Source organism: Chanodichthys erythropterus, chromosome 13, assembly GCF_024489055.1.
Source record: "Chanodichthys erythropterus isolate Z2021 chromosome 13, ASM2448905v1, whole genome shotgun sequence".
NCBI classification, from domain to species: Eukaryota; Metazoa; Chordata; class Actinopteri; order Cypriniformes; family Xenocyprididae; genus Chanodichthys; species Chanodichthys erythropterus.
Window position 1 is genome coordinate 12,617,936 of NC_090233.1, and position 16,404 is coordinate 12,634,339.

A 16,404-nucleotide genomic window follows, 5' to 3' on the forward strand; every position below is an offset into this window, starting at 1 on the left:
ACATTGAAAAGCTGCTTCTGAAGACGTAAGAACATATGATACCCAATAAGTGAAGATATGATCACACTGGCTCTCCTTCAGCAAATGTGCAAGGTTACCTGTTACTTGTGATTTTCAGTAAACGTACTAGGCATTCCACAAGTTACAAGTTGGATGTGGGTAATATTACTAACAATTATAAACTGATATACAGGTAAGGGTGCTGATGTTTACTCAAAACTCACTGAGATAATGCCTGAGAAAGAGCAATGGAAAGAGAGGAGTAACTTGAGGATAAAGAAATAAAATAAACAAATTTGACAAGCAGGCATGGAGAGGGACAAGGGCAGATTAAGGTGAAAGAAGGAGCACATTTTCAACATTCTTCACATTTTATTCAGCAAAGAGATCGGTGTTGTTAACGCAAAGTCAATAAGGAACAAAGGTATGTGTGTATCATATGGGAAGTTGGAATGAAAAGAAAGTGAAAGCAAAAAAAGAGAGGATAGAAGGTTGCTTACATGTTCAGTACACCTTTGTGCATAATTCAGAAAAATATATATACATGCAACAGTTCTTTTGAGAAACTTTTCTTTGAATTCATACATTTTAGGTATTATATTTTGGTGTTAATAGGGGAGTAACAACAAAATTGCATTTAACTACAAGAGCAATCTTCATTAACTGTTTAACCAACTAATGTTTCTAGAGCCAATCCCACCCCTTAACAAAACTGAGTTTCAACACACTACTAACTCAACCAGGCTCCGCCCCTTTATTTTGCGTATACCTTGGGGGGAATTTTTTAAAGGGGTCATGAACTGCATTGTTTTATTGTTTTATGTTTCCTTTTGTCATATTTTAGAAATGAAAGGCATTTTTCCTACCTTGAACGCTCTGTATTAAGGGGTGTGTCTGCTGTGAGACTTCAGTGTAAACGCCCACTGCTGTGATTGGCTAACATCTTTCCATTTGAAATATCGAAGTATTACTCTCTCTTTTAGCACGTTTTTACTATTACAGCTCTCAAGGTTAACTAATCGTGAAAAGTGTTGCATTACATTCAGATCTATGGCATTATATTCAGATCGTGGCATGAAAGGTGGCAGTGATGAACACGAATGAAAGCAGTGATCTCATCATTGCAACTCAATTTCTGCACACTAACAAATGCTTTCATCTTCACTAACAGTGCAAACGTGACAAGAACAAGAAATTCATTGAATAAACGTGAGTCCAGAACCCAGTCACTTATAAACTCACGCTGTTTGATTGACAGCTCCAGCGATTGTGAAGAGAGCGTTCTTTGATCGCTTTCTACATATAATTTAATCACCATTTAAATAACAGATCATTTTTCATCCTACTAAGAAAAACAACATAAAGTTGACCGTTTAGTCATGGGTTTGATTTACTGACACACAGACAAAGAACATCTGACTGTACATGAATCATTACATATATTCATTACATATCTGCGGAGGCGGCATTACACCTATCTATGACTAGACAGGCACATTCCAGGATCAGTCGTTCGCTGGACCAGGTGTCAAAAGCTTTTATTGAACTAACAAGGAGTTTTCAGTTATAAAATATATAAAAAAAAGCATAGCAGGTCCTCTTTAAACAAACTTATAATAAATGTCCATTTATCTGAACTTGAGATGTCAATAAAGAAGTGTTGCACTACCTGACCATCAATCAAAATTGCAGTGATATGCCATTATATTCATTAACATACTTTTCCATATATATTATATATATATATATATATATATATATATATATATATATATATATATACTACAATTTTTTGTGATTACATGTGCAGAATTATTAGAAAAACAATATAAATCCTAACCCTGACCCTAATTCCCACTTTAATTGAATTCCTGAACTTTTGAAAAGGCCAAAACAATCTCCAGTTGAGCGTACAGATTTATCTCTCCTCATTCCACATTAAGCCACAAACTTCAGCCTAGTTATCCCTGAGATTTACCGCTCCTGATATTCAACACGCCACATTTACTTACCTGTAGGTCAAAGCTGCTTTGAGGATTTTGTCGTCGCTCTGTTCTTTGGCCAGCGGTCTGAACCTTCTCTAATGCTCCTATGAATGAGAATGGGGGAATGTAAACACACACAGACGTATATAGAGATATTTTTCCAGCCCTTTAGATGCAATCTCACCTTGTATCTCCTCATCTCTCAGCCGGCGAATGGCTGCACGAATGAGTTTTCTCTCTTCATATTCACTGGTGCTTCGCAACTTGAAAGAATGAAAGAAAAATAGAGGGCAAGACACAAAAACAGTAGTTAGGTTGACATGACTGATATTTAGACCTACAGAGAATGTGCACCCACAGAATTGTTGGTATATTTCCACAGAATTCAATGCAATTGCTAACATACAGATTCCTCATTATAACTGTTTTTGCAATATAACTGATGAAGTGTGTTAAACAGAGCTGAGAGTACTACATTTAAATAATTTCTGCATTTTTACCGCAAGGAACAGAGCAGAAAAAACACATAAATTCCACATGCAACTACCAATAATGTTGTAATAAGAAAATACTCCATTATCCCATTATAAACAACAGAGCTGTCAACATTTGAAGTTTCCACAACTGTGTAACAGATGACAGAGTAGACCAAATGGATGGTCACGCTACACTTTTCATTCCATTGACTTCCATTCATACGCATGCAAATGCATCAGACCGCACAAGTGCACTTTAAAAAATCTAGGGTCCCGGGTTGAGCCTTTCAGGTCATTTTTTGGGTTATTTTTCCAGTGTTTGGGTAGTTTTTGTGTTACACAGATCCTGGGTCAGACATGACATAACCCAAGGGTTAAGTTATTAATCGCAGTCTTTTTGCGCCCTCTTCAGGAGAGAGCAGTGCAGCTCAGGCAAATTGGTGCATGTCTTCGGTAAAATACAGATTTGTGTATGTTTTATTTTATCTAAAAATTCGTAATTGTTCTTTACGAATCGTTTAATTTTATGCAAAGCAACATAGCGTGAGTCACGTGACAGTCTTTTGGCGTGATAAATTTTTAATTATGATTTTATCATATGCTTTTATGAAGTTAGCAGTTCCTCCGTTAGTTAGTTAATAGTGAGAATTGGACCCTAATCTAAAGCGTGTCCAAAGCATTACGCTGTATTCCAAGGTTCAAGTTTGGTGAACTCGTTCTGCATTCACGCCATTTCATAATTACCGTAAATAAAGCTCTGTATACTTTCGAATTGCTCTCGCGGTACTTTTATGTCATACACCGATGGGTCTGCACAGCGCCACTTCAAGTCAAACACACCTAATAAATCTGCAGCGGCCAGGTGGTACAGCGGCCACATGTTACAAGGTCATAGCTCTCAGAAAATTACAAGTTTACATGTTGTTATTACAAGTTTTACAAGCACGTGAAGGCTTTTTAAAATTCAGAATCGTTATGGTAATTATGACATGGTGTGAACGAAAAAGCAGCAAATACATTTTTTTATGTGTCATATTTTATACTCATCTTGGTTGATTATTTTGACTGTTTAGGGTTATTTTCCCTTTTCTTTTACAAAGTACTACTGTCGCCCAGATGGAAATTTAAAACTATCCCAAAGAAGTATAGTCCGGACCTCCACTGGGAAGGAAATACAGGGACCAGATTTCTTGGAACTATATATATTTCTGCCCAGCATCTCATTGGGGCATTACTGAATGTAAGAGTTTATTTACATTTTACTGAAAATACCCCATTATACAGAGAATTGTATGCAATTTGCATGTGTTCTTTGGCAGCATTCACGGATTAACAGAATTTATACTTTAGTCAATCTCCATTCATTGCTTTCATCAGGAACAATACACCTTTTATATATAGAACAATAAAACTTTAACGCAGAACAATGGGACTTCATTTGGAATGAGCTCATTGCAGCCTTTTGTTTAACACTAACAAAGAACTTAAAGTACAACATTCCATGCAGGGGCAAAAACACTTATCAACCATCTCCAGAAAACTACAAACACAATCTCACTCATCGAATGTTGACAGGAACAACACAAGAGCATCATCAACAAACATTTTAAGTCTTTATACATGGCCTTACCAGTCCAGTAAGTTCTTCAATGTCATGAATAGCTTGAATCTTCCCTGATAGCATGTCTAAAGAAGCTGTCAAATCAGGACTGCAAATACAAGCAATCAAGTTCAGATACAAAATGTAATTGTTCATGCTACACAAAACTTTTCATTGTGTTTTATACAACAGATTTTTGCAGATTAAGGCATATACATGTTTTAAAAAGAATTCTTCATACCAGCACTGGTTTTCTTTATCCTCATGTCTGTGTTGGTGGGCACGTCTGAACCGCTTACTGGTAAGCGCTGCCTCCATTTCTTCAATCTCACCCGCAGCTCCCGAATCGCTGTCCGGATCAGACGCCGCTCGTCTATGTCGATAGTTTTATCAAGCTGGAAAAACAGAGAGCAAGGAAGCTTAAAGTATGTGAAAATATTATGTTGGGGAAGCAGTCTTTGGGTAAGCTGTGCCACTTTTTACTGACATTATCCTCTAGGCACAGGGATCCGAGATAAAAACTGCATTATATTTCAGAATATGCATGCTATAGTTTGAATATAACACTGGTTAAATTATGGAAATACTTACATTTCATTAATATGAAGACATCTGAAATATTAACATAAATTTGCTACAAATACAAAAAAAAAAATAAATAAAATAATGCATTCTTCCATTTCCGTCTTATTTGCAGCACATTACTGACATTTTCTTATATTTATTCATATACAAACCAGAAAAGGGTTAAATAATAATAAAAAAATATATATATAATTTTAATTATTTATAATTTAAAATAAAAAAAACATATACAAATATAGTTATATACTTATTTGTTTTATATACACATTTAACAATAACTGAATACACTAAAAAAGCTGGGTTAAAAACAACCCAAATTGGGTTGAAAATGGACAAAATTGTATTTAACTAAAAACTACTATTATGAACCCAAAATATGTTGGAAATCAACATTTATGTTTAATAAATAAACAAATGGACAATTTATTAAGTTTAATGAATAATAATTAATAAACATTTATTAAATTGCTTCTTAATAAATGTTCACCTTTTGATTATTATTGTTGCCTCTAGTAATTATGCGTCTGAATTTTAATTTCCAACCTATTTTGGGTTCATTTTAAGCCAGCTATATAGTCATTTTTAAACAATAGTTGAGTTAAATAAAACTGTCCAGCAGGTTGGGCAAATATTTAACCCAACTGCTGGGTTTTTCCATTTTCAACCCAACTTTGGTTGTTTTTAAACCAGCATATTTAGAGTAGTTTTATGGTAACTGCCGAACATGCATGATACATATTTTTAGATAAATTTGTTTTGACATAAAATTCATTCTACCTGCCAGGTACTTTGCTAAAATAATTAAAAAGATCACACATTTTTAGTTCACTTGACAAACATTATGCACAGTGGCCTAGATTAAGAGAGTGACACATTTACCAACCGACACATATTACCCAACTCCCTCTAATTGAGAACATGACCTGGAATGTCCAGATGAAGAGACAAAAGCAGGTCATCTGTACAGCAGGTGAATAATAAGGGGTCTATATTCACTCTAAAGCAATGGCATGCAATCGGTATAATCTGCGAATGCTCTACATAACAGAGCCATATTTGTATAATAAAATGTTGGAGCGATGCATGCAGCTGTTCTCAAAATATTCCAGTGCCAAATGGTAGTTTTCTTCAATCCGCTTCCATCACAGAGGGATTCAGCAGATGCACAATAGCTTTTAATGTGCTAGAAAATCTGTACTCAATCTGTTGGGCATTTTGAATGCTTGCTCGATTTTCACGTTTGAATTTTGCCATCAAGCGTTCTATATGAATAGGCCTATAATTTGAGGGCATCAGGGAGCCGCTATCTATATGCGGGGTATTGAAATCGCTTTTGAATACACACTCGGCTGCTTGCTTTTCACTTTTGAATGCACGATCACGTGCACTCTGAATAGGGAGTGGCAGTTCTGACTTCATATTTTAAAAGATAAGATATTTGTCAGTGACGCTCAGGATCTGTGGCGCACCACATCCTCCTCCATTGCCTTGTCAGTCATCTCTCCTAACTCTGTTCACGTGCTAAGAATCTGACTCCTGCTGCGACTCTGCAGCTCGTGCTGTATGGAGCACAGCAGTTTATAATTTATAAACTTTCAGTTTATAATTGTAGCATCCATTGTCCAACAGAAATAAATGTTTTTTATTTTTATAAAAAATAAAGCTAAACAACAGTGGGGGTATTGCCACGGTGGCCAATTAATGTAATTGGTTACCCAGTAATGCTGACTACTGCAGAAAACCCTACAAAAATTGATGTCCCAAGTGGAAAACCGATGAACTGTTGCCAGAAATGCATTACCAAAAAAAAAAGGACCTAGAAAATAACGGCATATTTCCAAGATTTGCGAAAATCCACAGGAAAAAAAAAATTCTTACACATTTTGACACACAAATTACACATTATTTAGCAACACTGTTTGAAAACTAACTAATGTAGTGCAAGATGGATTGAATAATGAATACAAAAATGGGCGTAATTCTAAATCTACACCTGCCACGTGTTTCTTATTTTTAAATTTTGGCCTGTATCTTTGAGTTTGTCTAAAGCTGATACCCTGCGCCTATATACAGTTTACCGCCTGCGAGGGATGTTAATGGTTAATCAGTGATCGATTAATCACCGTAAACAATTTAATCGATTAAGCTTATCGATCGTCAAGTAATCAATTTCAGCATAAATTGGATAAGTAATCATGCAAGCAGAGTATTAACGTTGAAGCTTAATTGATCATTCATTTTAATGAAAATCAATTAATATTCCTGTAAACTGACATCCCAACTGTCTGCGTGTGGTTAGGATGTTACTGCATACCCAGTCTAAAAAAAGTCACAGAGTTGTTGGAGGGTATGTGGCAATTGTTTATCATCAGTAGGAAACAAGTGTGTTGGGTGGATTTGACTTCCTATGCCCTATCAATACGTCCATATTAAATGCCCTTTGTGAAGAATGACAAGACTTTTGAGTGACAAACATTTTGTGAACACTTCATTTAAGCAACCATATTAATCAACACTAATTAATCGACTATTAAACGTATGTGGTCATATTAAATATTAAACTCTCTTTTAATTTTAAGTGGTCAGACATCATTAGTTTAGCTTGAGAGGTGAGCTAGAATTTAATAACCTAAAGTAAACCTGAAATCTCACAAAGAGTAAATCTCCCTTTGTGTTCCACAGAAGAAAGTCTTGCATCAAATGACAGTTATGTCTTTGAGTGTGAAAAATAAACTTGTTTGCAGCAATGCCAAAAATGATCATAGCACATAAAGTCCCTGCAATCATCTCTGAGCAGTAGTGAATCCAAGTCTGATTTTCTCTATTGGAAAACAGGTTGGTCTAGGAAGGTGTGCCATCATTCTTGTCTCTCATCTTCATTTCTTTCAATATTTACCATCATTCAACATTTTGAAGTTGGAAGGGAAGGTGGTGACGGCATGGGGAAACAAATGCAAAAGCAGCTGTTTGGCAGTTCAAGCGTTCAAATATTCATGACACTTGCTTTTGGTATTGCTAAAGCACACAATCTGCAAGTGTTTTTCTCTACTGAATATTCCCTGATTATGAGAACAGATGGACATGAAGTAGACGAGCATCATGCAAGGATGAGCGCATTCACATCTGGTATTAGCAGTCCTCTCAGGTGGTCCGATCACAAGTGAACAGTAGTAACTACAGGTGTAATCGTGATCCAACACATCTTAGAGATGACCAGCATGATCCAGTCACTCAAAGGTATGAATTTGGCCAGAATTACTTTACATTACATGGTTCAAGTGACCCAATTCCATTTTTGTCAACCCATGTTGCACAGATTGGACATGACCCATGAACGTGTAAGGAAGAAAAGAAGCACACAGATTCCGATATCCTCATTCATATGTGGAAATAAATGTGATATTAATCGGATATGTGTATTTGCGTCTGCCATGTAAGTGGACAGATCAGATATTCCCATCAATGCGAGTCCTACCTCACTGAAAAAGCAATATAGTTCCCTATAATTTCCGCGTTCACGGAATCCATTCATAAAAACGGAATTTACTATATAACGCGGAATGTCATGGAATTCTTTTGAGAAAACTACCGTCATAAACACAGAGAAACTCAAAGCTCTAGGCAAACCATCAAAATAAAAGTTTGATTTAACTTGACAGAAACATATTACTGTTGTACAGTAGAATTTAGATAAATTAACAATAAATTATTAAAATATATTTTTAAACAATAATCTCAGTGTTTCTTCCATGTTTTAATTTTAACAGTAAAGCTTTGTTGTGCAGCACATTGTGCAGACAAAAATTTTAATTTCATGATTAAAAGATAAATTAAATGGTATGTGTTCATTTGATTGCCAGAAAAATTTAAAAACAGAACAGAACTTCTGAAAAAAAAAAAGAAAAACGTAAAAATATATTTTTTAATTAATAAATATTGTTGTTTTTAAGAATTCAATTAATTAGACATGCTTTTTGATTATTAAAATGGAATTAAACCATTAAAATGGAATCCAGAAAACAGAATTTGGTAAAAATTAAATTTGAGGGGAAAGAATAAAATGTTTATCATAAAAAAAAAAAAAAAAAAAAAAAATTAATTTTTTGTTAAACTTTTATTAAATTGTTGGTAAATTGGAAAAGATTCATTATTTAAATTAATTAGACATGCTTTTTGATTACTAAAATTTAATTTAACCATTAAAATGGAGTCAAAAAATAAATAAAACAGAAAAAAAAAAAAAACGGAATCAAGAAAAATCAAAATGGTAAAAACTGAATTTGGGGAAAAAAACGGATTTCATAGGGCCCTAGCAATGTTGATGAATGACGGCAACTCAAGTGGACACCAACCGCAATCACATGACTATTTTCTCTTTTCGCAATGGAGGACGAAGGCTCAATCCAAAGTTTTGCTGACCTTTAAAGATGGTGCAGAAAGCAAAAGCTTGTATTATCATTTAGTCTGCATCCATTGCAAATCAAGCTGTTTTTACTTCCTTTTCAGCCTAAGCTTTTCCAGGTCAGTACATCTACCTTGGGTTGTTTTGCCAAGTGTGTAGTGTAAATGCAGATATCAGATATGGGTTTTAAAAGATATAAGCTGGTCATTTATAAAAAAAATAAATAAAAATTTGGATATTGTCAACAAATCGGAACTGGGCATAGTGTTTGCTAACATAATTCCAACTCCAGTGCATATATAGCATGGAAATCAACTGAAATCATAAAAATTTCAATGCTGCAATTTCAGACAGGTGGTGGATTGTGACACTACTATGTGGAAAAGACTGAGTTTTATCAATATTAACTAACCATCTGTTTCTAAACGGTACAGTTATGAGTCAAACTTATTAATAATAAATAATAGTTCAATAATTCTACAGTTTCACTTTTTTTTGGAAAGCTTTGTCCTTGGGAAATGAAGGTGGGAATGATGGAAACTTTCAATTTTCCATCGATCTTGGTGATGGAAATAGATTCAAAGGCAGGGAGAGAGAGATAAAGAGAGAGAGAGATGTGAATCAGCAGTTCATTCCAGCCTCAAAGTGAGTATGCCCATATAAGGACACAGGCCTCATAACCCCGCCCCTGGACTGTGATGCTGGCTAAATGGGAGCAGTGAAGGGCAAAGAAGGAGAGCTCGATAATGAGAGTAGTAGTGACACACATTCAGGAAGATGAGCAATGACCTGGAACACTTACCATCTCAATGAGACCCAACAAAAACATTTCCCTTTCCTAGACGTTACTTCCTTAAAACATTCCAGAGGAAATCCAAGTTCATTTAGGTTATTCAAACAGTCTTAATAGTGTGTTTTTGGTATTCAGGTAGTCAAATGTGGGATTATCCTTTCCAATGCAAAAATCTAAGAATATATTTAATGCCCCCTTTTACAATAATAGTTCAGCACTATATGAAGGACCACACATGCAAGTTTTGTTGACGTTTGTGGTACATCTAAGCTAAAAGAAGCTTTTCAAAGTACAATTTTCGGAACAGAAGGGCTGTTTCCACATGTAAAACCCTCAAACAAAACAAGCTTTAAGTCCTCTTAAAAAGTTATTTATAAATAGTTTGGATAGAGCAGTGTCACTTGACCTAATATAGGGATGAACAAAATTATTATTTTTTTTTTCAAAACTGACCAATAGTTGGGTTATTTGAATTATTAGTCAACTATATAGGTGACTAATCATAGGTCTCTATATAAAAACTGATCTGACTGGTGGATTTAAGGTCAATTTCAGTGTCAGGGATCTCTCTTCAAAATCATGCTTACAAAGTACTGGGCGGCAACAATGGGAAACTCCAAGGAAAAATTAATTGCTGGATTTCGCAATATTTCTGCCATTAAATCTTTGAAAAATACTGACTTAAATAAGCAAAGAATTGCTGCTGAAGAAAATGACAACAACAAGAAGATATCAGTGATTATTACAAAAAGAATAAAAGACCAAACGTTGTTCTTGCTTGCTTACCTAGTCTGTTGATTCAGCTGTGCACAGATCCAGACGTTAATACTGGCTGCCCTTGTCTAATGCCTTGAACATGGGCTGGCATATGCAAATATTGGGGGCGTACATATTAATGATCCCGACTGTTACGTAACAGTTGGTGTTATGTTGAGATTCGCCTGTTCTTCGGAGATCTTTTAAACAAATGAGATTTACACAAGATGGAGGAAACAATGGAGTTTGAAACTCACTCTATGTACTGAACTCTTGTTATTCAACTATGCCACGATAAATTCAATTTTTGATTCTAGGGCACCTTTAAGCAATTCCATAAACAACATCACTATTAGATGTTTCTGTGAAGTTTTATTTTCTTTGTAGCTAAAAGAAGTGTGGTTAGGGGTGCTGGCTGGTTGTAGGGATTGCAGAGCTCACTAGCACTGATGTTAAAGACTCAATATTAATTTTACTTGCTATACCCAATCTTTGGTCCCAATGAGCAGACTGCTCAGAAATATGCAAAAATACATATCCTGACTTTCCTGGCCGATACTTCCAATCCTGTTCCCGCAATCTCTTTCAAACTTCCTGCATTATCTCATCCAGCACCTGAGCAGTCAAAGAACAGCAGATGTCAAGTCACATGACAACATGAATTATGACAATGCTAGTAAACCAGATGCTCCGCTATCCACCACAGTCAGGATGTGAAAAAGATCCTCACTGATCAGGGTGTTCTTTCCAAAGGTCTGTTCAGCAGAAACCATTCGATTTGAATAAGTGACAGTAATGACTAGGGCTGGGTACCGAACTCGATACTTTTTAGGTACCGATCGAACTGCCTCGATACTACCGAGTATCGAAAAGTGTCTTGTCATTCGGTACCAAATTTCGGTACCTCAGAATGGAGCCGAGTAGAGGGGCGGAGAAATGCTTTCGCTGTCTCGTTGAGGAGCAAGTAACGTTGCGCTACATTGTTATTTATATCTAAATATATAAAACTATACGCGCGAGAGAGACCATATGTGCGAGAGGGCGATTGAAACGGTTTCGTTTTCAGTTTATCTCCGAATGGACGGGTGAGAAACGGCTGTTTATGTGAGCAGCCGGTTCACTACAGATACTGTTAACAGAAAACAAAAGTGTAGCACTGCCTGCAGAAACAGCGGAACGCGCAATGTTTTTTAGACTAGTTATGGACAGGCACAACACACAGCAGCTTTACATCAGCGTTCGTCCCTCAAGTCTATGGAAACACGCGACCGGTTCGTGACAGGCTCGTTCGCCTGCACGAGCACAGGCTCTGCCTCTGGCTCCAGAACGCGAACAATTCTGCTGAAAAAGGGGTATCAGCGTCCTCCTGATACTGCGGATAATCTGCGGGTCGGGCCAAGTAATAAAAAAATAACATTCAAATTAATTGCGAGTGGATGAGAGATGAATCATTAATGTGTTGATTTTAATAAAGACACAGAACTCTTATTTCACATTTTTTGAAGAACAATTGCTGAGTGATTTAAAAAGAGCCTCACATACTTAATTTTTTCCATTGAAAACTAAACTTTATTAAAACTATTTGCACTGATTTATTGTGTTGGGTAAATTTTGTTAATTTGTGCTTTTTTTTTATTCCCCGCAGTGGCTCAGGAGATGAGTCTTTGAGTCTGATAAAAAGTCAAGAAAGTTAAAATATAAAACCAAAGATTTTTTTGAGGTTATGTAATCTTGTTTAAACAGATTTTATAAAACTGGTACCGAAAAAGGTATCGTTTAGGTATCGGTATCGAAGTCAAGGTATCGGTATCGTCTCGGTATCGAAAATTTTTGAACGATACCCAGCCCTAGTAATGACTGTTGTCCAAGTGACACGGCCTTATCCATATGCCAATTTTTTTCCTTCCTTTTTTTTCTTACAATTTATTTTTGGGCATTTTTGCCTTTATTATGATAGGACAGTAAAGGCCCATTCACACCAAGAATGATAACTATAAAGATTATACTATATAGATTAAACTATATTTTAGGGGTGTGACGAGACGGGTATCTCACGAGACGAGACGAGACTCGAGATTGAGTTCACGAGACGAGACGAGACAAAATTTTTACACACTATTTTTAAGAAATCCTCAATGGCGAAATACATGACTAGAAAAAATATTCTGCAGGTGTATTTGAAATGTTTTAACTAATCATCTTGTAATTAATGTCATTCAGTTCTACTTTCTGAGTATGAATTATCATATGCAGTAAAAGACAACAATACTCAAGCACTGTAAAAGGTTTTGCCACAAATCATACAGAAGAGAAGTCAGTCAGTTGAGTTTAAGTCTCTTCAGACCTTACTGTACATGATTTATGAGCTTCTACAACTTTTGACCTCCTAACTGAACTCCTTTCCACAAATTAATCAGAGAAATAAAACAATATAAATAAAAATGGAAACACTTTACAATCAGGTCTCATTTATTAACATTAACATATTAACCAACATCAACTAACAATGAGCAATATATTTGCTACAGTATTTATTAATTAACATGTTAATGTTAGTAAATAAAAGTAATTAATTGTTAGTTCATGATAGTTCACAGTGCATTAACTAATGTTAACAAATGAAACCTTATTGTTTGTGCATAATAAGATTAAGAGAAATCTGTTATTCGTTTTTATGGTAACACTTTACAGTAAGTGCAACAATAATCGTACTCTCTCAATATTCAAAGTGCAAATAAGACCAACTTTTTCTTTGATACAGAGCTGAGAGATGGTTACAACTACACTGCTACAACTATATTGAGAGATATTTGCATTCATCAGGGAGCAGCTTTCTAAATGTGGAGTATTAAAATCACGTTTGAATGCGCGCGCGTTTACTTTCACTTTCAGCGATCGCGCGTACTCTTTAAATATAGAGCGGTGGCGACCGTTATCCAACTTAATTAAATGTTTTTTATTTAAACACAAAGGAAAAGAACAGTGGAGGCATAATGTAAACGTAGTGGTGGCATATTCTTTCCTAATCATCCTAACACTCGGTCATGGCAACATCACGAGACTACTTTTCGCCTCGACGAGAAATCTCGTCACACTGTAGTCTCGTGAGATCTCGTCACACCCCTACTATATTTGCATCCACACCAACGAACGATAACGCTCTGTTTATTCTAAGCTCACGCGCTGCGGTTTCAAAGTGTGTACAACATGTTTTTGCGGTTCTTGTTGCATTTACACGCCTTTAACCAGCAGATGTCTTCAGTATGCTATGTTTGGAGTGAATACTAACTGATCTAATCTAACAGTGAATTTAGCTGACGAAGTCAATATAGTGGAATGAAAACAACACCTAGTCTTTTTCACTGCAACTTCAAAGGAAGCAAGAAAATGTTGTCGAAACTAGCACTGGATACCTGAGGTACTTTTGTGTTACACCGTTTGCTAGCTTGGCATAATGATCTCATCGTTAATACTTCTCACCATTTATTCCGAGGGTATGACCGATTGTTTTCCACATATCTGTTTTCTTTTTCTTGGAAAGGTCTGTGAGCCAGGACTCGAATTCGATCGCCCGAAGCGCAACAGCACTATATATCGCCATGCTGCCCACAAGGCTATCGGCACATATAAACATAAACAAGTTTTGGTTGTGTGGATTTTCAAACCACATGGGGGTGAGTAAAATAAACAGAACAAACCCTTTCAGTTTACACAAATCATCTAAAATTTACAAATACTCTTATCCAGAATGTTATTTTTTTTGCAGCAAGAAAACAGATTCTTTTTCAGATTAGAATGGCACCAATTTATAGCCAAAGAAAATATGTGCCATTTGTGACCAGAAGTTATGGCAGTTATGCTCCTATAACATCAGGACATCCACTACGACACATATTCTTGGCGACCTCCAGCGATGAGATCGCCACCAGTCTGCCCAGGGCATGACTTAAACATAACAATGACACAAATAAAGCCTATATTTAGACTCTAATCATCTGATCTGATCCAACATTTTTGCATTATGGAGATTGATATTCTTTTTAATGTTTTGGTAAAAAAAAAAAAAAAATGTAAAGGTCACAAAGAAAACAAAAACAAAGATTGACACTACAGTTTATCAGACTTGAATGACAATTCTGTTCTGCCTCCAAGTTCTACATAAACAGAAGCTGACTATTTAGTCCTTAGGGATGAAATCAGGAAATGCCTTCATCCAAGTTTAAGAGAACAGCTATCAAGGCAAATAAACATATCTAATGAAAAACTAATTGAAACCTTCTTGAACAAAATGCTCTTTTTATTTACCGTGCTTATTTTTTTTTTACACAACTAAAAATAAGCCCTGTGGTGGTCAGCAAGAAAGTTGGAGAAACCTCTATATTTTCTACTAGCCATGAGGGACTGTGACACTCCTGACCTCTGTGGAATCGTGTCTCAGTGACATCCAAACATTCTGAAGAGCGGAGAGTGGAAAATATTTGAAGGGGGAGATTTGGGGGTAGTGTTGAGTTATTTGAAGGACAATAGAGGTGGGAATCCACTTTCAATCTCTCTTCAGTTCAGAACTACACTTAAGGTTAAACTGGATTTGTTTAGCAGTTTTTACAAAACTGTAAAAGTCAAGAACATCTTGAGAGAGTTTCTGCACAGTAGGACACAGCTGCTCCCACAACACTTTTAACAGTTATCAGTGAATGTATCCTTTAAGTGTATATGCAGCCAAAAGCAGCTTTTAACAGAAGCTGAAGGACTGTCACACAATACCAAAATGTCAGTATTTAATACAAATACCAAAAACAATTGTTACATTAAATATAAATGCATAACAGTCAACAAAATAAGTTAAAACCATGCCATGTAGCCATTTCAGCTATTTAGGACTAATTATAAGGAACTTAAGAGGAGCGGTGAGTGGTTTTCCATCTAACATACACGTCCGATTTACATTCCACCAACTTAAAACAGACTGAGCGTTTACATTAATAACACAGCCCATTGCACTTGGTCAAAATGCCCATTTTACTATTCACACATGCAGCTGCATTAGAGCACGCAGCCGCAAGAGATCTTCATAGCATACGTTGCCATACACGTTTGATATGCGTCTTGTCGATCAGTCAGCTCTAGCGTATTGAATTAATTCAATACTTTTTTACAAATTGATTACTGACTTGATACCAAACTACATGGATATTTGACATCCCTAATGTGCAAAGTTTCTAGCAGGTCGAAGCTGGTCATTTTTGGATGATATTTGGTCTAAATGCTCTAAAAGCTGCTTTGGCCTAGGTTAACTTGCTTGGCCTTGGCCAACCAAGATGGCTAAGCTGGTTGAGACCCAACAACAACCAACAAAACTGTGTACCACCTAGTGGTAGTCAGCCTAATTAGCCTAAGCACCTCATGCTGGCATGACCTGTTTTTTCCAATGGGGTGCCGTTTCCAAACGTAACTATGCATAGTGTATTTATTTTTCCCTATTGCTCTGAATGCAGGTTTTGTGCTCTGTGTTATGAGTCCTGATGCATTGACGGTTTAACCCATGCCTTACAATTTAGCTTTATGAAGCTCATGACTCGAAGTGATTATTTAATTCTGTAGGAATTTGTGATGCTGTCCTTTATTGGGAATTTTCTATTAGAAACAATCCTGAAAAATTTCACATTGTCAGTGAGCTTTGACTCCACATTCAGAAACTGCATGATGGCATATGCTCTAATTATTTTAGGGACACTGTAAATAATTCAACGTTTTTTGAGCCTCCAAGGCAATTGGAAAATTCGAAACACTTGAACCATTTATCCAAG

General features: G+C 35.9%; 1 protein-coding gene across 1 annotated transcript in view; it reads right to left on the reverse strand.

The window, feature by feature from the left end:
* smtnb (smoothelin b) overlaps nucleotides 1-16,404 on the reverse strand; it is an 81,514-nt gene that overhangs the window by 61,379 nt on the left and 3,731 nt on the right. Inside the window, 5 exon segments of the mRNA XM_067406060.1 lie at nucleotides 2,013-2,089; nucleotides 2,170-2,248; nucleotides 4,092-4,170; nucleotides 4,303-4,393; nucleotides 4,396-4,456. Coding sequence (XP_067262161.1) covers nucleotides 2,013-2,089; nucleotides 2,170-2,248; nucleotides 4,092-4,170; nucleotides 4,303-4,393; nucleotides 4,396-4,456 — 387 coding nt within the window.